At 43.4% G+C, this 27,966-nt stretch overlaps 1 protein-coding gene across 2 annotated transcripts; it reads right to left on the bottom strand.

Moving 5' to 3' along the window:
• LIMA1 (LIM domain and actin binding 1) lies at window positions 1-27,966 on the bottom strand. Of its 2 annotated transcripts, none has more exons than XM_053456284.1 (11): window positions 27,830-27,966; window positions 25,409-25,533; window positions 18,921-18,966; window positions 13,627-14,028; window positions 9,582-9,675; window positions 9,188-9,345; window positions 5,811-5,918; window positions 5,644-5,698; window positions 5,217-5,320; window positions 2,744-2,877; window positions 1-2,548 (listed from the first exon to the last, which is right to left on the bottom strand). In XM_053456284.1, exons 2-11 carry the CDS (start codon window positions 25,522-25,524, stop codon window positions 1,549-1,551), a joined length of 2,217 nt encoding a protein of 738 aa, XP_053312259.1. In that variant the 5' UTR covers window positions 25,525-25,533; window positions 27,830-27,966; the 3' UTR covers window positions 1-1,548. The 2 variants fall into 2 exon arrangements, with proteins under 2 accessions (XP_053312259.1, XP_053312258.1); XM_053456283.1 differs by having other exon boundaries at window positions 5,811-5,921.

The following is a 27,966-nucleotide window of genomic DNA, read 5'->3' on the forward strand; positions in this document are numbered from 1 at the left end:
TTGCGAATAAAATGTCTTTATTTTCAGATTGGTTGGAAAGCAAAATATATTACACCTTTATAAAATACAGTACCAGCTCAATATCAGCAAATCAGAAAAACAAGATGCATCTCAAACAGAATTCATAACAGCCTTCAGTATTTTAATGTGTAAAATATTTTTATATAAAAAAAGAATTCCTACTAAAATCATGAACTTCCTATGTACCTTACTAGAATTATCTGTATTAGTGTTTAATATGAGCATCTGTAAAATAACCATTGAAAAATCATCATGTGTGCTTGTTCTCCATCATTTAACAATGTAAGTATCCAGTAAATATATATAAAAAATAATGTTGGAATATCCTGAATAACAATCAGACGCGTTATCGAGCAGCAGACGAGGAATGTTTAGGACGTCTCTTTAAATATTGCATAGTTTAAGCTCAGGGGCTTCTGCGCTCTGGTACTTTCTGAACTACAAACGCATGCGAGAAGGAAACGCCACCAGGAAGATTTCCAAACGCTGTGGAAGTAAAAGCCCCAGAAAGTAGCGGCAGTTGAAGTTGGGCAGCACCAGCTGTGCTACGGGCTTCCGCGGGACGACGGCAGTTTAACCCAAACACCGCGGGATCGCATCTGACTACCCTCGGCTTAGAGGTCTGTATCGTCTCAAACTCTTCCAGTGCAAAATTGTGTTACGTATAATGCGTTCACCCTGGTTTACTTAATTCCAGTTACCTTTTCTTTTATTTAATCCTGTTTTAGGTTATAGTAAAGTATAATAAAGGAACTTTACATTGCACTTGACCCACTGAGGGCTGGTGACTAGCATAACTAAATCTAAAGGTTCTCGGTTTTCCAGTTAATATACTTTTATATTACGTTGACCCCGAACAATTTGCATTAAACCCGACTCTATTGTGCAACCTATTGCGGGTTGAACGAAGAGTTTTCTTGCTATTAAAAATATCGGGAATCTTTTTTATCCAATGTTCTCTGTTTGTTCAAACATACAGTGATTAAATATGGATATAGGTCCCCGAAAGCAGGGGTCTAGCATAAAGGATTTGATTAAACATTTTCTGAAAAGAAAGATGTCTGCACATTGAAAAACACCTGGCAGCCCCACCATGAGGCGTTCCAGTTACAAAGCATTCACCAGATTCAAACACATTAATACAATGAACAGACCACAGCATCTTTTACCTTCAAAACATTGTAGAAAATCTTAAATACAAAAAGTGCTTTACCAACAAACACTTTCTCTCACATCCAGGATGCCCCTTAGCTTTACCCGCGGTTTGTCCAGAGAGACTCTTTGCCTTTGAAGAAGAAAAAAGTATTCCAAAAAAAGTCAGATTTGTAGTGAAATATTTAAATCCTTTGCACAATTTTCCATCAAATTTTTGCCAAGGGAAAAAAAAAGGTTTCAAAATATTTTAAGAAAAAAAAAAAAAGTTTCCAGGAACAAAGGCTTAAAAAGATTAACTTTACAAGATTAAGGGATCACCTTTATAAGAAACGTAAGGCAGAGCCCCGAACAGCATAAAAGTAATACGTAAAATTAGTCGTCCTCATCTTCATCTTCATCATCATCATCATAGCATCTATTTCTCTTAATTTGTTCTTCCACGGAAAGCTCTTCCACTTCTTCTCCCTCCCAATAACCAATGTCTTGGGACCTGCGATTCTCCGTCGGGGACGTTTCTTTAGGCAGGACGAGATCTTCCAGACTTGAGTGGTTTGACTGGGGTGACGCCTCTGGAGAGAGATGCTGATCAACAACCTCCACTTCAGAACTGTCACCATTTTCTAAGGAGAAGGAGCTCTGCTCTTCTTCATTTGGGGAAACGTCTTCCTTGGCTTCAGCTTCCCTAGACGCAGCGTCGCTTTCACTTGTATGCTGTAAACTCTGCTTCTCGTCTTCCGTATTTTTCTTTTCCTCTGGTTCCCTTATCCACCTGTCCCTGAGTTTAAAGGAATTAGCCCTTTTCAATCCTGGAGATGGCACAGAAACATTATCCGTTTCCTTCTGGCTTTGGTTATCCAGTGGCTTTGCCACAGATAATGTAAACGGACGAATGCGCTCTTTTAGTGAAGCGGTCCTTCTTAGTTTCTTCAAGTCAGCGTCTTCCTCAGACTCAGTTTTTTGAATGTCATCACTAGGTGGCCACTTTGGTTTAAAAACTTTAATATTCTCTTCCAGCGTGCCTCCAGCACCTGTGGATTCAGGGGGAGGAGGCCAGGCAATTCTTAGCTTTTTGGTTTCCACTTGCTTTTCACGCTCATGGGCAATACTAGCGGTTTTGGCTTCCATAGATGCTGCCAAAACACCAACTTTTGCAATCGGAGCTTCTTCTACAACGGGGCTACTGGGGTCTCCAGTGGTGTTAGCAGGCGGGACAGAGTTCTCTTCATTGTCACTGGTATCTGTTTTACTCACCCAAAGTTCTTTGTGTGGTTTCAGACCGAAACCTTCGTCGTAGTTTCCCTTGGCCTTGAAGAGCTGGTTGAAGTGAGGCTTGCAATATACAATTCCATGCAAAGAGGCGTAATTTCCAAGACTGTTTAAAGAAATAAAAATATAAAAATTTTGCACAAAAGAAAAAACACATTAAGTTTTAACTTGCCGTTAAATGAATTAGAATATAATTATGAAATAATGAATTCATCAAGGTGAATGCAAAATCTGCACTCTATTCAAAGCCTATGCATTTTGACTCATGTAATAAACCTTTGTTATTAGATCTGCCGATTACCTGAGTTTGGTGGAGCAGTGGGAACAGCGGAAGCAGCTGTTATGATAGACCTGTTGATTAGCAAGAAAGCGTTCCATGGGATATACCGTCTTCTGACAACCAAAGCAGATCTCTCGGGCAGGAAGCTGAAACTTCTGGCAAAAATAAAACTGGCTATGTTAAAAATAAAATACAAAACTACATTAAAAACATAAAAAAAGGAATCAATGAAAGCTAACAAAATCAGTGATAAATGGAGTGATAATGCAAATGAAAGGATGGGGGGAAAAAAATGTTTGTTTTTTTTCCAAAGCCAAAGTTTTAAGAAGGAAAGTTGAAAGATGAAAAGTTTCAAGGAGAGGGGCTCAGAATAAATCCATACATTCCTGAAGATTGACGCATGAGATCATTGTCTAACGTGCTGGCATTCTGCAATAGGAATTTCATTTATCTCACAGCACAGTTGCTATGAACGTCGGAAAAACATTCCCAGCTGGGTATCGCTAATAAAACTTCCACTGCCATAGAATTTGACCTCCTGCAAACCTGGAGAAGTCCCATGAAAAAGGGGAATTTAATTTCATTTTGTTCCAGCAAGCTTCCTCGTCTGCGGCCCTGTATACCATATTCTCAGTGACTTCTCCTGCAGGTCCATCCGGGGGATTAAGAATGGTACATACTACTGTCTAACACAAACCGGTATGATTAGGAGGCAAGATAAACCGGGCTAAAATAATCCAGCTAAACTAATAACCAACTGCCTGAGAACATTACGGAAAAACCCAAACTCCTTAAGAACATAAAAAAATATCTGTTTTAAAAGTGATACGAAGAATACAATTATAGACATTTTGGTGGGGGTTACCCTAAACATAAAAAAAGTTTTTAAAGGACTTTTAAAGGACAGGAGGAATGGCGGACAGGTTTTTAATGAGAGCGTAAAGGGAAGCAGGATGATAAAACTGAACGTACGGAGCGGTCGTACACACTCCCTATTTAGGAGTTCCGAGGAGGAGACCCTGAGAGAGGTGGCTGCTGAGGTCAGACTAGGAGGGGAGAGGAAGGCAGGAACAGATAGAAGGTACCAGAAGAGCAGGAGACAGAAGCTGGAAGAGAGATAAGAGAGGAATTGACTGTAAGCAAAACTTTACAGAGCCTCATTGGATGAAGCCACACAAAGCGGGAATGTTTAGTGCCGAGTTTCTTAATAAGGCTGTTTATGTTACGGGTTCATTTGGAAACGACACACAGATTAAAGTACCAAAGTATGAGAAACAAAAAATATTCCAAATAATGTCAAAGCGAAAAAGGCAGCTCTAGCCCCTGGCTGCATAAAAGACATCCCCACATTACGCACTGGACCTCTGCGCATAACCCCGCTTTACGTTTACTTCTGCAGGTAAAGCCGCTCCTGTGATAAAATATTACAGATGCTACACTGGTGTTCGCAAGACTGAAAAGGCTCTGCCTGCGCCAAGTAAACACTTTACTGCCCCACCAGCAGAGGACCAGCGCACGACACGGACATTCGCTCCTATGACAGAATACCCAAGTGAGGACATCGCTTTAGTCCAGAAAACCCCCCTCCAAAAAATAAAAATTACAATGTTACTACTACCAATACACTTAGTGTGGTATAACATTGTAACCCCTTAATGACAAAGCCCGTACATGTACGGGCTCAAAATGCATTATTTTCAATGGGTTTCGGGACCGCCCATTGTCCTTAACAGCATTAATACTTCTAGGTACATTTGCACACAGATTCTTAAGGAACTTGGCAGGTAAGTGATGGTGCCAAACATTTAACATTTGGACTCATCGGTGCAAAGAAACTGCTGCCATTTTCCTTCACCTTTGGCCATGTCTCCACATCTGAGGTATGGTGGCCTTTTGGTCGCAAGTCTTCCATGAAAACTACTTCTGACCAGAATTCTCCGGACAGTAGATGGGTTAACTAGAGCCCCACTGTTTTCTTCCAACGCTAAGCATCTTCCAATTGGGAAGGGAAGAGCGCACAATGTATCATTCATCTGCTGCAATTAGTATCTTTGGCCAACCACTGCGTCTACAGCCCTCAACATCTGGAAACCTGCGTCTGCCTAGAAATGACTGCCTGGGAGAGATCTTCCTGATGCAGTATAACTAGCTTGTGTCTTGTTGCTGTGCTCAGTCTCACCATGGTGTACGACTTAAAATTAAACCGACTTAAGCAGCCTCAACTTGTTAGTGAGTTTGGCTGTTCCTCATAGAGGAAGAAAAGACTATCATAATTATAAGAGGTTGTTTTTCCCCCCCAGAAAAAATAGTTTTCTAATCGGGGGAAAAAAGGTAGTGTTTTTTATTACTGAAAGTTTATATTGTTATGGGGTGCACTACTTATTATATCTTCTATAGCCATTGTATATGATGGTGGTGGTATATAAACAATCACAATAGGTTGATTCGTTAGTCCTCACATGGATGAACGTAGAGTTTTATACCTCATACCCACCTTTGCAGTTTTGGAAGGGGTGCTCTCCAGCTGGTTCAATGCCCTTACTTGGGGGCTGAGCCCAGGAGAGCTGTTTGGTCTCTGTATCTCTTCCTCATGTTGACCTGTTTATGAAATGTAATGTTTTTTTTAGTACCTGTGTTACAAAATAATATGCCCAAACCCGTACCATGATGCCAAATCCTTATAGTTGCCAGCTTCCCAGGGCTCGCTGCCTGGACTTCTCCCTGGGCCAGAACAAGGAGACAGATCTAGCCCAGTTAGATGTTCAAGGGGGTGGAAAGTAGGCATGGAGTGTGTGTGACCAAATGCCACTTGCCTTACCCAGTGACTAAAGATACTAACGGAGCCCTGGGGAAGCTGCGACACTCTGTAAATCATAAGAAGGAACCCATAGGAGGAATACCATATGCCCCCAAATACTTGCCATTAATTTCTGAATGGTTTCTGGATAAAACTGCACTGTTCTCGATGTTGGCGCTCTGAATAAAGAGAAAATTGACGTTGGTAATTTTGGCAACAAATATAAAAACCTAGAATCACGGAGACTGAAACAAAAGTAAAGCACCATCCCGTGTCGTTACACTTGCTCACCTTTTCATGCTCAAACGCCAAGCCTGCGCGTGGAGGGCTAGGAGGGACGTTCTCCTTTTGCTCGGAGTTTTGATTTCTCACATCATTCCAAACGGCTTTCACATCATTCTGCTAAAGAACCGTCAGGCGTTGTTACAATGCAAGCCAAAAATCTTACAGAAACACATATGAACCAGAGCCTCTGTTACGGTATAGATGTAGATCTCAGTTAAAAGATAAAATACGTTAAGACGGGGGCGTCCAACCTGCGGCCCTCCAGCTGCTGCAGGACTACATCTGGAGGGCCGCAGGTTGGACGCCCCTGCATTAAGGTGAAGACGTCCGCTGCCTGTGGATTCCTGGGTTTTATTAAAAGGTTTTGTGCCGGCGCTGTGCTAGTAAGAGGTATTTTTATTTATTGTATATTTAATGCGATTATTATTGTTCACATTATTTCTATTCATCATTTTTGTGGGCTGGCCTTATAAATTGCTGGATATTTAAATTAAGTTACTCGGTATGGTGTGATGTGATCTACCGATCCTTGGCCTGCGGATCCATAGGGTTCTTCTGACTGGACCGATCCCAATTCGCATTCAAACTTTGCTAGTGGCGTCTCATAGGAAACTTTTTTATGTTGAACTGAATGTAAAGGTTGCAAGGGATGCTCATCTAGAATAATGGCGACAACCGCAGCTACCCTGTGCAGTTCCAAAACCCAGTGTTTTTATGTGATAAAATCTGGCGAGGGAAGCACCAAACCCACTACTCTCCATTAGCTGAAGTAAGAGAGGAAAGGGGGACAGGGCCGCTATCTCCTGTTAGTGCTTTAGCTTGTAAAGTAGTAAGTAAGATGGGTAAACACGGCTGTTTATAGAACAAGAGTAGCCTTTTATGTATATAAATAATATGTACGCCTCATTACAGGCTCAGAGCAGCCTTCCCTTTAACAGTCGGGGAAACGATCATGTTTCCAATTTACGGCAGGCATTTGGGAAAAAGCAAGTTTGTTGCGTTCACGGCCTGGAGGAGTTTACCAGACATTTTGGAGCCCAAGCCCTTTAAGCGCAAGAGCCGTCACAGAGCACGAGGCCAGCGGGGTCCATCTAACATTCAATTAGCTGGAGAAAGGAGTGTAAATATATATATATATATATATATATATATATATATATATATATATACATACATATATATATATATATATATATATATATATCTGTTCTGCGTTTCATGCTAATTAACAGTCCGTACCATGGCTTAGACAAGCTGGTCCCAAGCCTCCGTAAGGAGGAAACCTGCATATGTCTTGCATTATTAGTTTGAACAGTAACCCACCCCCCAGCAGAGCAGGAAAAGGCCATTAAAATGCGGAGAGCTGTGTTAATTGTTAGGATTGTGGGTCAGAATGGCACTGGCAGCCTTGTCAGCTTTCAAACTGGACAGACTGGTTTCGCTGCTTCTGAAGTCATTGCTTGGGAATGTGATTTAGAAAGGGAGAGGACTGTTCCAGAAACCCATTGCTGGATGCAGAGTACACGGGAAACATGGATCCCTCTGAATCATATCCTGCTGCAACGCCTCCTCTCGTAATCTCATAAAAGCCGGGATTACGCTTTACTTCCCCACAAAGAAACCAGGCGAATATCTGCAGTCAGAACACAGATCCGGAGGAAAGGGCAGCGTAAAAATCAACCCAATCCCTGCGGTTTCATCCGCTGTACGATAGACGCCACCATTTAAACAATCCAAAGGGGAGAATGAAAAATAGAATTCTATGTGATTAACCTGGCACACAGAAAAGCATCCTGGGCCATTTTATCATAATGATAGTAATCTAAATGCCGACAACATCCAATATTTAGTCCCCATTAAAAAATGGGAAAAGTGAACGGATAGACTATGTTGTCAGCTTAGATCACTATACAAAAATATGAATTGTGTCTATAATATAGGACGTATATACCCCTGCAGCATGGGTTTAGGAACCGACGCCGGGTAACGTGTATAGCCGTCACCGTTAAATTCCCATTAGGCTTTATTTGACAGTAATGTGAATTTAATTGGCTGCCGAATCATTTCTCCATTAGCCGCGGGGGTGCCGGGCCGCAAGACATTTACGTGCAGCCAAGCCCTGAAGAAAACAGAACACACCTTGGCTTCGGGTCGTATTTGTGCCTGTCGTTACACGTACAATGAATCTGCTGGAGCTACATTGTGGTTAACATAATAAAAAGATATTTCAAGATTGTAACAGCACCATGAAACTACATCGGAATATTACAGAGGCAGAACTCGCACAAAGCCTGCTAAAAACTACCACCATGATACGAGAAAAAGGATCGCATGCCCGGAATTCCTGCGATCCTGCCGCCGCGCTCCCAACCGATCAAAGGTGCATCGCTCTCCGGAGTAAAGGGAGCAGCGATCATAACATTAACGGTCATTGCAAATGATGCGGTTGTGATGTAGGTTACGGGATCTCAGTTAAGATATAATAGGCAATTAATTGGTAGGATAGCCACACCAAGCTCGCTTATATATTTTAAGTGCCGCTGTGAGCTATTTTGGCTCTGGGAGCAGGAACCACTCCGCTTCCAGGTAAACTGATCTCATTCCCTGCCCCAGGTCGCACGATCACACTCCGACTGTTTGCCATGCAAGTCCGACGAGTGCAAATTATTGGGGACACGGTCAAATTCCAGCAACAGAAAAGGCCATTGTAGATTATGTTGTACTATCAAACAGACAAAATTACAGCCAAACCACCCAAAGTAAACCATTGTCAGAAAATAATAATAGGTACTGTGCCACTTAACGGAGCTCTCTAGCATGGTAAGGAAATAAACACCCGACTGTTTAACAAGAAAATCCATACATATATTCCTATGGTAATGACCTATCACTGTCTGGGGTGTCGGGATAGTTATACATTTCTTGGAACACTATGGATGAAGCAAAATGTTTCCTACTAAAGATTTTTCAGGAAGGGATTGTGCATTTGGCAGTGCTAGGATATATGTCGGTGATGCTGCAAGCATTAAATTCAGCACACCAAGTGGAACAGCCCCTTTAAACAATACTTTGTATGGAACTGAACTGGCAAAGCAGAATTTGAAAGCAAGTTAATAACTAAACACACACTTCTAACCACTAATTAGCAATGCAAACACTTGACAGGAATCATTAACTTTTTTTTTTAATCTAACCAGCAACTGAAACCCGTCTAAGTAGCAGTTTGCCCGCGGCGGAGAAGAGGGAGCCGTCTATAAAACGGCATAGAGAATAGATCCTTAAAATGGATGCATGTTAATGTATTCATCCATAGAAGCTATCTCCAACGTTAAACCCGACATGCTGCCGACAAACTACACGAGCAATACGTCTATATGAAATACCGAAGGTGAGGTGGGCTTTGTCTGCTTGATCAGCGCTGCCTGGTATTTAGCCATTCTGTCCTTCAGGGAAGTGGTCTCCAGAACATGAGCAATCTCCAGGCTTTTCTGAGACGTGAGCTTACTAGGACTGCTGTCGGGAGAGCTGCAAGCCGAATAACCTAGAAAAGGACCAGAGGATAGTAAACAGGGGGCTGCTGTATGAAGATGAAGGAGGGGGGGTTGAACAAAAAAACAAAAACAATATGCATTACGTCTCCATATGTTCTCTGTGTAAAGCACCCTGTGATGGCCATTTCATCATGTACCCTGTCATTCAGTCTCACAGCAGTGTATGGTATCTATACCCCTGTGATAAAGAAGTAACCGGCACCCGGATAGCGGGAAGTATACTCACTCTTCTCGGTGAAAGAAGAATCGGCGTCCTCGCTGGAGAAGCGGTTTTCTGAAATTCTCCCCACATTGATCTTCCCGGGCTCCCGCTGAGGATGCTGGGGGGGGATAACAGGGTCAGACTATTAAATAATTTCAGATTCACAAGATACATTAAAACTAACTAGCATGGCCTGGTCTCAGAGTGCTAGAAACATTGTGTACAGTTTACCAGATTAATTATTCATTTGATTCCACATATCTGTGACGCACGCTACATGCACATTGTATGAGCGTCCTGGTCATCAAACCGTGGGCTGCATTTCATACAACAGTATAGACTGGCACCTATCTGGTATTTAAGAAGTTAATTCTGGATTATTCAGAGCTATTCATTAAAAATATTGCATTCAGCTAAAGGTCTAGGTGTTGCGTCCATGTTTAACAAAGCAAACACTTTAAAGCCACCGATATATTCTCATGGTACGGACCTCGAGCCATCATGGACTATAAATCGAAATAGTAGATAATGCTCAGCATCTCTAAAGGGGGAGGCCAACCAAATGTTTTAAAAACTAAATCTGTTTCCAGTGGTTTTGGCATAATGTTTCAGGCAGCTGCGGTTTAGCCATTTGTGTTTGGAGATATCTAAGTCTATTCTACTAAACCAAAACTTATCATACAGCCAGGGCCGGCCTTAGGGGTGTGCGACCGCACAGGGCGCCATGGTAGCAGGGGCGCCTCCCCAGGACTTAACTTAAAACATCGGGTTTTTTTTGTTTTGTTTTTTTCAAAACTTTATTTAACATCATTCACGCTTTAATCTAAGTCCCGGGCAGGGGCGCCGAGCGGTTGCTCGTGAAACTTTTCACGGAGCTTCCCCTTTAAACCCAATTTACAAAAATGTTCTATGAATGAAACTGCTGTTCAGGGAGTGGAAACACGAGTTTATCAATCACGTCTAATTAACAAGATTAAACCAGCAGGACAGCGCACATTTCCTGCAACACATCTGGAAGGTTATTTTTAAAAACCAGCGGCCGCGAGATTATACGGTAAAAGGCAGATTAGATTATAGGGAAAGGACCAAGGACCGCATTTACGTCTACTTTCATAGTTCAGAATAGCGAAACCAAAAGAATTTAGGGATAAAAAAAAAAAAACATGTCCTACATGCAAACACCCATAAAGATACAACGAATGGACACACCTAGCTATAGGAGTAAGAACTATCCCTGTATACATTTTCAAACGATCACTAGAATAGTAGAGTTGCTTATATATTTTGAGTTATAAGAAACACAGATTACCTAGTATTTAAATAAAGATAATGCCATTCAGTTCATTAGACCCCATCTTTAATACTTCATCTAGCTTTAAGTTTAGCACCCATTTGCACTAAACATCCTTTATCTGCAGGCGGCCATTGTTGTCATGTGATATTTGGGTGACTTTCCCCTCTGAAACATCTCATTGTGCTGACTGTGTACGGCACAAAAGCCCTGCTCTTCTTAAGAGTTCTTTTCTTCGTAGACTGAGTCAGAGGGTCCCTCCAGGTGATCAACACTGAGTCATTCTATTGTTTGAGGCGAGTCAGTGTCATTATCTTGTTGAATGGGCTAAGATACATACATGCACAGACAAAACAAATACACAGCTATCTAAAAAAAAACACAAACAATAGTTTCCAAACGCCACAATATTTTTCGAAAATGTGTTTTTAATGCCTTGTTGGTGGTAAAAAAAAAAAAAATCTGATGGGAGTTTCTCTTTAAGCAGCGGGTGCCGACAGGATGAAGCAGGAACTTCACTTAAGTGTCCTTGATAGAAAAAAATAGATAGGATAGATCTGATTAATTAGCTAAACACTCGGGTTATCTTTTGGCTTGGTGAGAGACGATTGAATTGTTTGATCTGACGTATCTTCAGAATGCAGCAGGATCAGGACATCAAACACCACCCCTGTGAGTTGCGATTAATGGTTCCCTATCCCGGAGCGGCGTGTAAAGCAATGTGTCCCTAAAGACGTAGATGGCTTCAGAGTCATCGCTCACAGATATGATCCCCAATGCCAAGCAGTCCTGTATAGTTTTCTCGCACGCTTATAGTTCCCTAATCCTCGCCAGCATTATTTGCATTGACGTGTAAAGCGTAGAAAGAGTTAATGATTAGTAGCTGGAGCTCGGTTCCCTGCTGCTAAAGCCGGGGTGGGGGAGGGAGATTTACAGTCTATGACCTCATATAGCACAGCCTAAGGCTCTGAAAACTGTAAGCAGGGCCTGGGAGAGGCGCTTATACAGGAGCAACCCACAGCATATCTGTACGGGACAAAGGGCTGCAAACACAGGCGCTCAGTGTATTAGATTTCCTGTCAGGCGGAGGGCAAAGGCGCACCCAGACCGCTCATTATCTGCCCCAAAGTATCACGCCGAGAAGGCTCCGCGCCCTTTTAACCTCTGCCCCTTCCGCAGCAGCTTCATAACTCCGCTGCCATTTGTCTCCGGACCGTGGAGAAAGGAGATGCGTGCACGCAAATCACCAGCAGACGTCACGCTAGATGGCAGCTCGAGGTCCATTGTTACATTGTATCTATAGAGAGCTGGCAGATCCTGTAGCGCTATTACAATAAAGTGGAGCGAATGTCACAAGATATAGAAAATGAACATTATTACACATAAGGGTATATAAGGAGAAGAGGGCTCTGTTCATTACACCTTTGTGCTTCTGAGGGAACCATAATGGTCAAACTCCCACAGATCATGTAGGAAGACCATTAGATCGCAGAAAAATCCAACTGAAGATATGATCTCCAAGCTGCCGGAAAACAGTATTAGTTATATATAGGCTCAACCCTATGTATGCCTTCACTACCACTAGTCCACATCATTCCATTCTGCCTTTTCTCCACCTCTTTCTTTGACGTCTCTCCTAATCCTGGTGCCCCCTTAATTCTCTCTTCCCGCATCCATCTGCACTCTCTCTCTCCCTCTCCTTTCTCCCCCAATGTATCCTCTTCACTCACTTCTCGTTTTGTCAGACCCTTTGAGTATCTCTATTGGATGAAGCTCTGCATAAATAGTTGGTGCTATATAAAGTAATATTAATAACTGGGCAAGATCCGCCACAGTTACATGACAAATACTACCAAGGCATATGAAGCGTTAAATTCTTTAAGAAAGCGTTACACTTATGAAATTATGGTATTTCATATCTTGCTTACTGATCTGGTTATTGTCAAGTTAGCACTAGTTCCCGCTCACAAACATTCCGCTTTGTTATCACCGATATCTAACTTTTCCTGGTAGGGCAGAGGACATGCAATAAAATAACTAACAAAACCTGATAACATACACATAGTGGGGGGAAAACCAATACGTTATGGTCTCTTGCAAATTATATTGTTGTCGGAGGAGAGGAGACCAGGCAGGCAACAGGAAAGGAAAGCGAGGTAACCGGCAGGATGTTTCCTGGAATCCGACGCACACAAGATCATTTTGCAAAAGTGCTGACAAAGCGGTTTTGGCATTAGGTGATGTTTGCCATGCGTGCGGATGTGACACAGAAGCAAGAGGGTTACACGAGATAAGAATTCCCATGGTTGTTGCTTCTTAAAGTGATTAGCGATCGATAATTGGTCAAAAGTTTCACAGTCCAAAACAGAGTAGGCAATTAATTGGGAAAGTACATTTGTGGCAGATCACAGACTGCAAAATACATAAAGCGTTTGAAACTAAATCCATTAGCTCATTACGGCCCCTCTCCCTTCCTCTGTTGGCATCGGCTCCCCTCGCAGCTGTGCTGGATTTTCAGCCTAAGCTTCAGACTGAAGGAACAACTGTTCATAGAAGCCAATGTGTTACCCGGTTAAACAAAGGAATGCTTCTCTATCGTGCGTCTGTCACAAAGGCAACTTCTGGCATGGATGACCCAAAGTAACTGATAACAAAAGGCAGCGAGGTCTATCATGTCTACCATGTACTCATTGTTCACGCTAATTAAAGCACTCTGCTACGATTATAAAATACTTAGAATGTTCTACTTTACATTTTTTCACTTGACACCCCACTTACCTTCGCGTTGGCAGCTTCACCCTTTTCAAACATCATCTTCAGGCTGTTCAGCGGAACATTAAACTTCTCAATTTTGGGAGAAGGCTCGGGGACTTCGGAATTTACCGGCTCGAGATTTGGCTCCATGTTGTGATCCTCGGCGTAGTGAGAAGTGAGCTCCGTGGCACTGGGGTAGCGGAAACGGCTTTGTTCCCTGACCGGTGAACGGACCTTGCCGGCGGTGCTGACTTCGGGATGATCGGCAGTCACCGATTCCACGTGAGGACTGCTGACCTTCTGTTTCTGCAGAGGCGCTCCGGTCTGTATAGGTTCTGTCCGCGCCGCTGTCCCCGGAACCTCCCACTTCTTCCTTAATACAGTCAAGGACCCCCGGTTATATGTTGGGGGTAGATTTTCTGTGTTCTAGGAACAGAGAAAGAACTCTGGTTACAGCAGGAACAAACTACTGACTACATGTGAGCAAGAAGAAAAAAAGCAAACTCCTGCAGGGAAGAAAAAAAAAAGGGAGGTCCACAGACAGCCTTGGAGAGAACCGTGGTCTGTGCCACATATAAAGAGTATTCAGCCCAGGGGTGGGGGAGAAGCAAAAGGAAGACTGGGCAGGAAGTTTAAAAGGGGAGGATATCCTTATAAGGGCAAACAGAGTTGGGAAGAAAAAGGGGAAAAACCGATACAGGCTTGTTTGGCAATTCTCACAAGAGAACTGATGAAAGACAAGGCAGTCGCTGTGTTCCTTTATACTTCCTAGCTGCTGACACATCTGGAACATGTCGTCACGTGTAGTTTAGTGAAATGATTTCCCTTTAATGAGCAGTCCGTTATTAAATAGCGATTCAGCCGCCAACACAAGGCTCATATAAGCCGGGAGGCGAGTGCCCGGACTTGCATACGGCTTCACTCAAACAATCCTAAGGGGTCCTGTACACATCAGGAAGATAGGAGACAGGGTATCGGATGTGGCTGTCGGTAAACCCCACACATACACCGTAGTAACACAGATCCTCAGACACGAGGTATACACAGACTCGTGAGCCGACGCACAGCACCGGCAGCGTTAAGGCAGTTTCTGTATCAGAAGCAGTAAAAGACGTTATACCTGGCGACGTTTCATGGCGGCGGCTTCAGTGTTAGAGCCAGCAGGGAACTGTGCGGCCGGAGGCAGCCTGCGTGGCTTTAACGGAATTAGAGGCGATTACCGGCTATCTTGGGAGGTAAATCTCACCTCATTACATTGTGACAAAAAAATCTTAAAGGGAAACTAAGTCTAGTATAAAAAAAGAACTTTAAAGATGTCTTACAAAAAAAACAATGCAGTTGCTAGAGCACTCCTATTGCCTGGCTGAGGGTTATAGGACTGATACCTGGAGTGGCAGGGCTGCACACAGTAGTACATGTCAGCTACCCAGAGACTCCGTATGTTACGGTTAACTTGTTGCACATCAACAAGACTCCTACATGATTTGAGGATTCATTATAATGGGAAAGGGTAGCCATACATACCAGATACAAATCTGATGACGCTCAGCCAGCGGCAGAGTGTCAGAACACCATTAGAAGTTAAGACACTTCTCAAAAAGGAGCCGGTGTGTAGTACAGTATATAAGCTACAACCAGAGCTGTATATTCACCTTTAAAACTATTCAAATGATACAATGCCTGGAATTTGTGACAACTCCCACCAATCCCAAAGCTAAATCAAAATATTGAACAAAATTGGTCCAGAAAAAAATCCCAATATCAATCAAGTCCACAACTGTATTGGTTCCAATATCTCCATAAGACAGGGATTAGTTTTATTGCCAGGTATGCAGAATCAAATAATGCATTAAATAAAAATGTAAAAAAAATAAAAAAAGCCAGGCAAGACATTTCTCGTTTTTCGACAAAGGCATTTATTTGCATAGTGGTTTCTTGAAGCAGCACATGGAGATTTCTCAGCTCCCCGTTCCCCAGAGTGATTTACAGGCAGTGCATCCGGTATCGGCGACAGTCGCCATTCCTAACCATCAGACGCTAAGGGCAGTACCAGCCAGATCCAACGCCAGACCTGCCGTACAGAGCCAGCACCAGAACCAACGCCAGAGCCGCTGTACAGAGCCAGAGTATTGTTGCAAATACAGCCGCATTTTGCGGTTTTTGATACAAAATGTAACATGCTGGACACATTTGTGGCATCACACTACGACACAAGTTAACCAGTTAAGTGCCACATACTGATCACTAGCTTCCCAAAGTAACAGAGGCTCATAGGAAGGTGGGCTTACCCATACTAGGCTTCTTCACATAAATATTCCTTACAAGCGTAGGACAGAACCTAGTGGGCATTGCGTGCGGAGCGGGAGTTCCCCTTTAGGATTGTTCCAAAGGACTTTAGCTCAGGTTTTATTTAGTTTTTTTTTTTTTTCTTTCTAACCTTTAGTTACCAAGCAAAGAAAATCCTATTAGCAGCGCTGCCTTATCAGTCTAAATCAATCAATCTCCCTGCAGGATTACAGCTCATCGCTGTCCTCTTTACTCCGACCCCCTACGGTTCAGACACTAAATAACCCCTCGACTCTGGGAGCCTCAGGAATGAGCAAATTTCATTAAGGACATGCCCTGCAGACACAACGTCACATCTCCCTGCTTCTATCCCCCGGCAATGTCACCGGCTAGCGAAACAGAAAATAACCTTTACGGCTTCATAAAAAGCGTTAACGGCCCGGAAACCCCAAACAACACGCTGTCATTGGGGTTAATTTTCTTTATAGGGGTAAAATTCTACAAGTAAATGTATGTACTGTCTGTTATCGTGTTTGAATTCTACTTTCTGTTCTTCCTGGTCCAAACCACATAAGACTAGAGGGGTTTCTCTTATCTGTCACCAAGACCATACCGTGTCTAAGTCTGTAAAAGACCAAGTCAGCAATCAGCATGCGCGATATGAGTTAACAACTAAGCTTAAAGTCACTGCCAGGGAATTCAATAAGCTGACATTATCGGGGGGGGGGGGATTCAGATTATTATTATTTTTTCTTTTAATTAAAACATCACTCATGACCACAAACCCAAACATCTCCCAAAAGTAAAGTATGATCAGGCATCATAAAGGGGTTTTATTCGCACCCAAGGCAGGGGTGGCCAGGTGACCATGAAGGAGATCTGCAGTTTCAAGTTGCCGGCTTCCGTGTCCGTTGCGAAGGGCCAACTCCAGTAAGAAGAGTTTGTTTGGCCCTGTATAATGCATAACTAAGTCATAAAGGAAGCTGAAATCACCGCTCTCCGGGAATTTTTTTTTTAGATTACAGATGGAAAGCGTTGAGGGTTACTTTAGGGTTAAGAGGAGACAGTCCAGCTCTCCTGATCACCTAGACCTTCGGCAGCAGCAATAACTGAGCAGCGTTTTACCCGTAGATGTTTTAGTGTTTCTTTTGATTATTATACAAGAGTATGGAGCCGGCCACGTCAGGCAATTTGAAGAAGTTCGGCAAATATCGGACATGCAGTTTAAATTCTGCTCCTTAGCAGAGACAAATACAGCTGTCGTCCAAATAACTCCAAGTCTCCTGACAGAACATGGAATGATGAGATCGGCTTGCAAAAATATAAACATTGTAAAAACACAGCTGGTGTAAATCTATGATAGCATTCCACGAAATGAGGTCCTCGGAGGACTCGGCCGTCACTGGATACGTTTGTTTCAAAAAGTCGCTTGGACAGTCTGGCGATGTCTGTATAAAATCTACCAAAATAAATTAAGAGGGAAGCTGCAGCCATCATGCACATGAAAGCCAAGCGTCCCAGATATTGGTTCCTCCTCAAACACTGGTGGAACCTACAGACCCGCCAGCCAGCTTCCAGCACTGGCACTCAAGAGAAGTCCACGCGGTCTAACGAGACCCCTGCATGTATATGATGTCAATGGGAGTGCGGTCCTGATACTTCTGGCTGCTCCAAGAAGCATAAAGTGCGCATGGGGGGGGGTTCTGCTGCTGCTCAGGTTTATTAACCCGTGCTAAAAATACTTTAAAATGTATCCTTCATTGATGAGGCTGTATGGGACGTTCTAATATCGCTTCAAAGAATGGTAAGCCACTGCTTAGTCTTCTATAAGCCTCTAGCAGGCCACGTATGGAGGCCACGTACGGTGTACACACCAAACGGGACTGGTCCAAGAATCTCTAGCTCTAATGCCACTGGCAAGGTTCAGTGACCCCTCCTTGCCAGGTACAAGAACATAACATGGCAGCACCCAAAGGACAGTCACCTAGTTTTCCTACATGGCAGAACCAACCCTGGTTCCTATGCTTCTGCATGTAGCCGGCAGCTGTCACTGCTGCCGAGTGAAGGTGTCAGGCAGCTGCTGGGAAATGAGCAAGCAGCGTGTCTCAGTGACACTGAACCCTTACAACTAAATTGCTTATGGATGGAGCCTGAGTAATATGGCCCAGAAGACACTTTATGTCGCCATTCTGGCTTACTAGCAGGTCAAGAAAGACAATTTTCTTTGGTAAACAGGAGGTGAGCTGATCCAAGTCCCTTTAACTACATTTTCCCCTAAACAAGCTTTCATTCTGATATAAAAACGAAACCCCATGTGGACATACCGTATCTGCTCGATAAGACGAGTAGACGACCCCCCAAAATTTGAATATTAAGAAAAAAAAAAAAAAAGGCCTGAACACAAAAATAACAAAAAAAAAAACACCCTATAATAAAAGAAGTTTTTCTAGTAAATATTAATTCACATGTAAACTATTTTCTTATCTAATGAGAAAAATGCATAATTATTTTGTTATTTGCCAACCTGCCCCATGGCTTGCTACTCTGCCCCCCCCCAGATATGAACATACCCCCTATATGCCTTATTCCTGAAGTTTATTCCCATTATCTACGTCAACCTGTAAGGTTCAAGAATCACCATCTTCTATACGGACTGATTTTATGTCATGATAGATGACAGATGTAACGGCTATAGCGCAACACAACACATTTTATACAGGGCATTTGCATTAGGGACGGGACCTATGATCAGTATTATTCACACTCACAATAGTTCTAGCGCGCAAGATCTAGAGCTACATAATCATGAGCTCCACTCACATGTATACATACAAGTTGGGCTCCCTTTGATTTTAATCTGAATGGGCTCCAACATGTATGGGGGGAGGCACTGAAGATTTCCTTTAAGCATCCATCCAGTCCATCCATGAAGGTAAATAAGCAGGTTCTCTTTACCCAACAAAATCATTTTATCTTAAGCGCCGCTGACACGTGCACACAATCTTCATTTGGTTTCACAAATCAGTACTTACGGTCTTTTTCTTGTCTAAATTTGCCTCCTCGGCAGCCTTCTGATACCTTGAAGAAAAGAAAAAAAAAATGAAGTGAAATTTATAAATGAAGTTAAAGACCATCACTTTCCTTAAATCTTATGTGTTACAGCTCTATACAATCATACAAATTCACCATTTGAATTACGCAGGGCCAGCTCAACCTTCTGCCAGCGATGGCCCTTTATAAGGAATCATGAAGCGAAGCAGTTTAAAAAAGAGATTTTATAAATACACATTCTATACACACACGCACACACACGCACTATATATACACATATACACACACGCGCTGTGTAGCCATTGAAAATTTTGGGTGTATAGAACATGATGAAAGGAAATTGGATATGCTGGTAGTGTCCAGTTTATTTTTACATACACATCACATAATTGCACACCTTGACAAACGAAAAGCACAATATCCCCTTTAAGATATTTGCACCAGCGGCCGTCGTTACCATAACTGTATTGCCAGAGCCAATGTTTTGCATACATTTACAAGAACAAGTGAAAAGCATACAAAAGGTAAGCGTGGAAGTATGTGTGACACAGCGTAACGTTCTCACGCTTCACCGTGTAAGACCCCCGAAGGCCGATAACACTCCTATCGATGACAACGCTCAACGGCAACAGGGCTTTCCAACGAGAAGGTGGTAACACTACTGTGCGGGTCTGAACACCAGAAAACAAACTTAAAAAGGGACACTTCCAGCCATCAAATGCACGTTAAAGCATTAGACAGCTGCATGATCCCGCTAAAGGCTTGTGGCGCCCTTATGGAAAATGCACAGTGGGTTCTACAGACACGCAGGGGTTCAACCCCCCCATGTGAATGCATCAAGCAGCCAACCAGAGACAAGAACAGAGCACATATGAGGGCAGCAGCTGCAGGGCTGCAGTTTCTACCAGTGTCTGAAGAATGCATATGAAAAACTACTTTAACAATAATTCTTCTTTAGAAGGCCGTCAGTGACACTAAACTTGCTACTATATATTGCAATGAGAAATGTAAAATATATAAAGCAGGGCAAGTGAATACTACACACTAACTAAATCAACGTATCTGCGTAAATGGGGAACATTCTTTACTTACATAAAAAAATAAAAGTGTGTTTTCTTAAACTAATGCTTGCATATGTTTCTGTAATATCTGTCACATATTTGCCGTTTGTACATGTTTAGCTCTGTTATCCAACAACGGCTGCCTCCGGGTCTGCACATAAAGTACATTTCACTGAAATAAAACCAACGTTTTGAGATCTGCCAACCTTTTTGTGTACTCAGCACTATTTAATGCGCAAAGAAAGACATTTGCTTCCCCATTCTCTCCATCGGTGCATCATACCTTTGGGATCCGTGCCAATGTGATCAGGGAGCAGCACATGAAAAACCCCTATTATATAGCAAACAATAGAGCGCGCAGCACAGAGCACACACCCTGCACAGACATTACTGCAAGAACTGCAAGGACCATTGGAAACATATACCCCTTGGCCCAATGACCCAACCACCCCTAAGGGCCAAACCGTTTCTCAAAGACGACAGTCTAAAACTGGAACATCAGAGGTTTAGATACAATATAAGGAAGGTTCACTTTACCAAGAGGGTGGTAGATAAGTGGAACAGCCTCCCATCAGAAGTGGTATAGGTTAATGCAGTAAGGAAATTTAAACATGCATGGGATAGACCTAAAGCTATCCTGAATCCAAGATGCGCCCAATGACTGATTAAGGGCTCAATCTTTACATGAGGAAAAAACTGAATGATTATTGGATGAATTAGGGATTTGTCAGTCTTCACCGGGCTAGAACAGCACAACGTTACACCAATACGCTGTAAGACGGGTGGCTGGCAGGAGAGACCAAGGTGAATATGTACCTCTTCCAGCACACACATAACACCAACCATTGGGTTCCTACTTTCAAAGACCCAGCAGGTTCATCCTTTATACCCCGCAGGTGTCAATGGGGGTCCGGACACACGAGGAGATGCATAGTGAATGGTAGATTAGAGCGATGCCCCCTCCATGGCGTTTGTCACATGTCACCCAATAACCTCTAACACGCTTTAAGATTCCATCCATGAAGATTTATTTTCACCTTTCAGTTAAAGACACAAACCCGGGTCTGCGTTCCTTCACATTTTACACTGGTAGGAACGGATCTTGCAGAGCTGTATGTATGTATGTATATATGTATGTATTTTGACCATTTTTATTTTCTCCATTATATTGGGAAATAAAAGGCAAAATACCCAAATAATCATGTTTTTGGGGTATTTTGCTTTTTATTTCCCAAAATAAGAGAAAATTAAAATGGTCTCAGCAGCATGCCAGGCGAAATCACACTTCGCCTTGCTACCTATATATTGGGCTGAGAATTTACAACATAATGTATGTGTGTAATATATATATTACACACACACACAGACACACACACACAACAGACAGAAGGGGATAAACATTGTGTCCCAAAGGTTCCTGCGTGTCTCAGACATGGCTGACTATACTTTAGACGGACACAAAAAGGACAGCTCAGGTAGAGAAGCATTATCTGGAACTAGTCAAGCGATTCAATCTCTAGTTTCTCCAGTTTATTCTTCTAGTACCCCCCCCCTTCCAATGAACCTTGAAAGCATGAAGTCCGGCCCTAGTTGGATACGCAGCCATGTTGTATTTTCACCGGTATACCATCACGGCCCTCACGTGGGGGGGGCTTTGGCGGGGCAGATGATATTGGGCGGTGTGTCCCAAACACATCACGATAAGGCTTTTCTGCTATATCTGTAGGTTTGGTAAATGCCCCTTTATGTTGAATATCTTGCCCCAGAGACACCCATTAGCATCTGTATTAAGCTGTTTACACTCAGCGTGCAGTCATTAGGCTCCTGCCATTTTTATCTCCATAATGAACAGATTAACCGGGATGGGATCCCCAGCGTGATATCTGTTAAACACCCCAACATATAACACACAGAGGACTTTATTGTTGTCTGCCTCCCTATTAACACGCGGGTTACAGTTCATTCAGGTGCTGCTCGGGATCATTGCCATCAAGTTTCTGCCTTCCACCAGCATTTTTACAGAGAACGTGATACTTGTTAATATCTGAAACGCTACGGCAATATCTTACAGTCACCACGCAAGCGGAAACCTGGAGAACACCTGGAAAGGGAAGAGGGGCTTTTCCTGCATTTGCAGCGTAATCACGGACAGCACCCTGGCCACAAGAGCTCACAGTCTAGGTTCAGATCTTTCTTACGAGGTTGGGAGGGGAGGATAAAACCTCTACAAATCTTACGTGAGAATGAAACAAGAAATCAGACTGTAGATATGTATCAGTTTAGCAGGATAGTAGGAGACACTTGTGTGAAGCGCTAGAATCATATAATGTGTATCTTAGGCAGGGCATATAGAGATATGATGCAGGCATGATTGCAGTATCAGTAGAGAGTAACATTCTGTCTCCGCCTCGCTTCCACGTTTGGAACGGTTGTATAGGTAGAACCATCGCTCGTTCCATTGAAACATTTCCCCGAGTATTTATATTGCGCTGGGAAGGAGCTCCCATTCGCTTTATTGTCTCCAGAGCGGACAGGCGTCTCTTTTTTTAAAGACCGTTATTGGGAGGAAAGTAACCCTCTGATGATAGGGAGAGGGAACATTTCCCAGCACGCGGCCCCCGAGACAGCTTCCTGACGTTATTTATTGAATGTCCCGTCAGTAGATGCTACAATTACCTTCAAACGTCTGGGGAAGCAGAACCAGCCGAGGTTCTTCTCCACAATAATCTCTCTGGGACTCGCGTGGAAACTCTCACAGGACTTATCACATTATTCTGCCTTTCCACAGCAGCCTCGGCGGAACACTTCATCGGCATTTTAAAGCCACGGCTTGTAGCCAAACGAAACGGAGTAATTACCGCTGCCAAACAAGCACACGTTACCGGCAGTCGGGGCAATCGGTCCGGGCATCTTAATTGAAACATCAACTGCTCGGAAGTTGAGATCTACTCCCGTTTGGAATTTTTCTTCCTTTACATCCCAACAACCACACAACTGCTGCCTGAACCAACAACCACAACCTTATGGGGAGGAATAATTCTGCAGAGCCCAAAGAGAATAATCATGTATACAGTGTGGGACACTTTATGACATCGTATTCTAAATACATAGACTTTAATACGAAGATGCTCCCCTCTTCGCAGCTATAACAGTTTCGTCTGGGGAGGCTTTTTACAATATTTTGGAGAGTTTGCGGGAATTATTCTTCCCAGAAGAATGTAAGCTGTTATAGCTACAAAGGCGGGGGAGGGAGGGACAACTACATATCAATGTCTATGTATTTCAAATGCAACGGCATAAAAAGTCCCTGCTGTAATGGTCAGGCGTCCCAATACTTTTGTCCATGACTTATTTTACGAAAGCAAAGGGCTTCATCCGTCACGGGTGTCCAACCTGCGGCCCTCCAGCTGCTGCAGGACTACATTTCTCATCCTCCTCAGCCAGCCCCTTAGCTGAAAGAGCATTATGGGAGATGTAGTCCTGCAGGAGCTGGAGGGCCGCAGGTTGGACGCCCCTGACATAGATGAAGGCAGTCTCTTCCAACGCGTAACCCCCTTAAACACTGCAGGGGGGATTCAGATACTCTAGTGCTGATCCAGGTACCAGACGAGATCATTTATTGGTTTTAGCATAAAAACAAAGTCTCCATTTTATGCCAATCCTGAACGCAGCCACCATGCCGAGGTGAACCGGGAGCAGATCGGAGGCCAGAGTTAAAGCAGCACCAAAGCTTAACCTTCTACCTGCATTTCATGCCAGCTATGGGAAAATAAGCCACCAAGAACGATTCCTGCATTGTTAGCGTGCATTTTCCACTTTTGGAGGGAAATAATAGTTTTCTTTTGATTATTCTCTTAAGTTAAGAAAAAATATAAAAATACAAAAATGTAATCAAACAATAATATGTCTCTAGCAGTCAAAATACAAAGTACCATAAAAGGAGACAAAGTGAATATTAACCCAATGATTAGAATGATCATTATATATATATATATATATATATATATATATATATATATATATATATATATATATATATATAGCGTATTAAAGAAATGAAAGGGGTGTTATCACACGGTCTGATCCTCACTGTTATGGGTAATCAGTCTCATAACCGTCACAGAAAAGCAGCTTGGCGGCCCTTGAAGCCCAGGTGCATCAAACTGCAATTCACCCGCACCAACGTGTTTCACCTGAGAATAAAGTATCACAAACCCAGACAGAAGCACCAACGCAGCTCAACCAAAATACACGGGCGCTACTCACAGACGGCTGGTCAGATGCCAAAAAAATAAATGTACAATTTAATCATCCATTGACTAACAGAGATGCAGTCAAGCCAGAGATTAACAAAGGCGGCCATTGTTAGTCATGTGATATTTGGGGTGACTCCCTGCTCAAACACCACACTGAGCTGATGCTTTATGGCAATGCTAATGAAGTCCTGTCCGTAGGCTTTCATTAGTCACAGCGTCCAGTTGGGTGATTAACACGGATACATTCTATTGTTTCCCACAGGCTGTATGATAAGGAGTCGGGGTGTTTGTCTAGCAGATTGGGTTCAGATAACAGAGCTAAAACAAATGGCTAATATACAGCTGGCTGCAAATATATCACGGGAAAACCAACAAAAATAGTCAAAGAAAAAATAAAAAGTGGAGAGGCAGCTCTGTTAATAAGCCAGGCTTTCAAGGCAATGCTCAGCTAAACTTAGCGAACATTAATTACATACGGTTAATAACTGACAGGCTGCGTCTCACTTTCCTGAGGAATTTCAAGCAAACGGCATTAAGAAAAGTAAAAGCGGCAATCGGGAAACACCGACACCTCTTATGTGTGGCACTGCTCACTAGAATCATTTCGTATAAGTCACAGACGGATCTAAACTGGAAGCGCATGATCAGCAGCTGCAATCCATCTTACATATACATATTTTCGAGCTGACAAATTCTATTAGGCAATAAAGATGTTAACCCTTCCGTGACCTGGAAAGCTTCTGAAACACCAAGGCACATTCTTCAGGATTCATGAGCAAATGTTTTAGGGTTAAGTTGTTTACGCCGGAGAAACCTGAATAATCTTCCCAGGAGTGGTTGGGCAGGATGCTGCATGTCCTCCTTCAGGAGACACTCTTCCCTTATCAGTAAAGGCATCTCCCTATACTTCCCACTGCTACTCACACACACATACTAACACACTAACACACATACTAACACCCATACGCTGGGCAAGAGCACCTGCGCCTTACAGTTACGACTCAGCTGTGACAAGGTGTGTGCGACATGTGAAACAAGTCACAATTCTAACAATGTCAAGCTGCCCCACATGCTTCAACAACAAGATAAAGCGCTTACCGATTCACACACATAAACGAGACATTGTGATCAGCGGCCGAAGCCACAACTTACTTGGAGAAACGTTCCATAATGGCAGCATTCTTCGGCTTCACGAGGGACAGCTCTCTCGCTGTGACTCTGACAGACTGGGAAGCCCACTGTCCTCTTTTGAAACGAGAAGAGTCCATCCTTAAGATCTAGAAGAAAGATGGAATAAAAATGACTAACTTCGTGTCAACTTCACAGCACTTTCGGACTCGATAGCCGACTAACGCAAAGATCTAGAGCAGAGGCACGCACATGGTAGTCTGCCAAAACCACCAAAGGAGGAAGAAGCCTAAGAAGAGATTCCTGAGGTGAAAAGACCCTCCGTCTGCAAAATGAGAAACCAAGGACAGGCTGAACTCTCACAGGCCGTGGCCTTAACAAGCTGAACTTAAGTGACTCATGTACTGAGGTTTATTTCACTGAAGTGTGAGCTTGCAGGAGAGTTGAACATTTCAACCTCCTGGCAGCGTCATGCTAACCCCGTTGAGTATCTACGGCATGATGACCGTGGCTGGACCTGTAAAAGTGCAGTCAGTCAGTTCAAAAAAAAACCCCACTGAACTATGCATAATGCAGGGCCAGCTCAGCACTTCTTGTAGAAGATACTTGCACTTCTAAATGTATACGGAAACCATTTTTAGATTAAAGGTTGACAAGAAAATGTTTTAGGAGAACCGACACTTTAAAAGAAAAAAAGAAAGACTGGAGACCTGATAGCCACTGCTTCGGTGTTTATACGGGGCACAGAGACCCCCCCAACTAATAGAGCAGAACACGAAGGGAAATCTAGATTAATGGTAATCTACATTTCCCAGCACGGCCCATCACGAGCTGCCCGCTGCAGACTCAAAAATAAACCGCAGGAAGCCAGAAGGATTTATCAGAAGAAAATTCGTTGCTAACCAACAATAAAAATAAACACCCAACGTAGCGCCTAGCCTGATTCACGCCCTGACCCGCCATAAAACAAACACGAGATATAAGATCACCGATGGCACACCAGGCACCGTACCGGCATTCAGTGGATGGGTCTTGGCACGTAAACGGTGCTATGGGAAAAATGCTGAAAGGAGCCGCCACTGAAATTTATGTGCCCTTCTACCCAATGGCCGATCCATCTCACCCCATCGCTATGACCTCAAAACACACAAAGGCCTAAAGAAATCGTCACAGCCCAGCGACCACATTGAGCTTTTCCTATGACTACGGCTCCCATTCTTTCAGGATTCGTCATCTGTGCAAATACACCCATTCCAAGTCCCGCTGTATTCCCAGAACAAACACTGTGATACCCCCCCCCCATTGGAGAGATCCTGACGGGAGTTAAAGTGCACATTCAGCGACATATTACAGGGGAGATTAGTCTTCAGCATGAAAAAGCAAAATAATCCAACATTGGGGAGGAAGAATTGGCATGTACAGTACAAGGGAGGTGCTATCTTTAAATTGTTTAAACGTAAATAAAACCCAAGGAATGCCTATCAAGATTAAGATGATTTCTTAAGAAAACGTAATGGGGACACAAAGAAGACAAAGAAACACTAAGAAAACGACAGGCACGGAACCAACACTTATACAACAATCTGCCAGGCACGCAACACACAACACACACACACACACACCAACACTTATACAACAATCTGCCGGGCACGCAACACACAACACACCAACACTTATGCAACAATCTGCCGGGCACGCAACACACACCAACACTTATACAACAATCTGCCAGGCACACAACACACACCGACACTTATACAACAATCTGCAACACACACTAAGCTTTAGAACATTTTATTGTAACCCATGCAAAGTCAGATTATCTGCGCTGGTCGCCCCTTTTCCCGCTGAAATGATGATGAGTCGGGGCTAACGTGCCCTCTGTATCTACAAATGATAATTCCCAATAGTAGGTCAGAGGCAGAGGCGGAAGGAAAGCGGCTTCAATGAGACGACGACGTTCATGGAGATCAACGTCACAACCTTCTCAGGTTCAGAACCAGAGGGTCTGTGGCAGATAAGAACCATTCGGCGCATCCAGGCTGCCTGTTTCTTCCTGCTTTAGACACCCACATATTAATCTTGGACTCATCTAGGATACAGGATATCACGATGCCCATTAGCTAACTGTACCACCACTACTGGTAACCTGTTCCACTTATCTACTACTCTACTTACCTGTTCCATATAGCTATCACCAGGTATCAGAAGGAAAATTACACAAACTACCACAAACCCACTTACACCACAACACTCACCTTTACCTCACTACACTAACACGAATTGCCCTCCTCACCCTAACATGCCACACATTCGGTAAAGCAGCCCCCGTACAGTCCAACCTACCGACCCAGGGCGGGCAGAAGCACATACGGAGCCCTTTAAGCCCTATAGACACAATGCCATCACAGACCAACACAGCCAGAGTCCCCGGGCCCCACTCACCGGCTCTGCAGTCTGTCTGTCCCGGTGTCCGCTTAATGATTTGCCGTAAGCCCCCGCTGTGAGTCGGCGCTGAACTATCACTGTCGCCCCCGCACCTGCCGCAGCCACACAGCCTGCACCTGTAAGCTCCTCCCACA

Source organism: Spea bombifrons, chromosome 2 (genome assembly GCF_027358695.1).
Source record: "Spea bombifrons isolate aSpeBom1 chromosome 2, aSpeBom1.2.pri, whole genome shotgun sequence".
NCBI classification, from domain to species: domain Eukaryota; kingdom Metazoa; phylum Chordata; class Amphibia; order Anura; family Pelobatidae; genus Spea; species Spea bombifrons.

Coding starts and splice junctions, on each gene's coding strand:
- LIMA1 (XM_053456283.1), bottom strand. CDS start 25,524: ATGGACTCTTCTCGTTTCAAAAGAGGACAGTGGGCTTCCCAGTCTGTC. Junction 18,967..25,408: donor ATTATGGAACGTTTCTCCAA/GTAAGTTGTGGC, acceptor CTTTTCTTCAAG/GTATCAGAAGGCTGCCGAGG. Junction 5,321..5,643: donor AAACCATTCAGAAATTAATG/GCAAGTATTTGG, acceptor TTTCATAAACAG/GTCAACATGAGGAAGAGATA.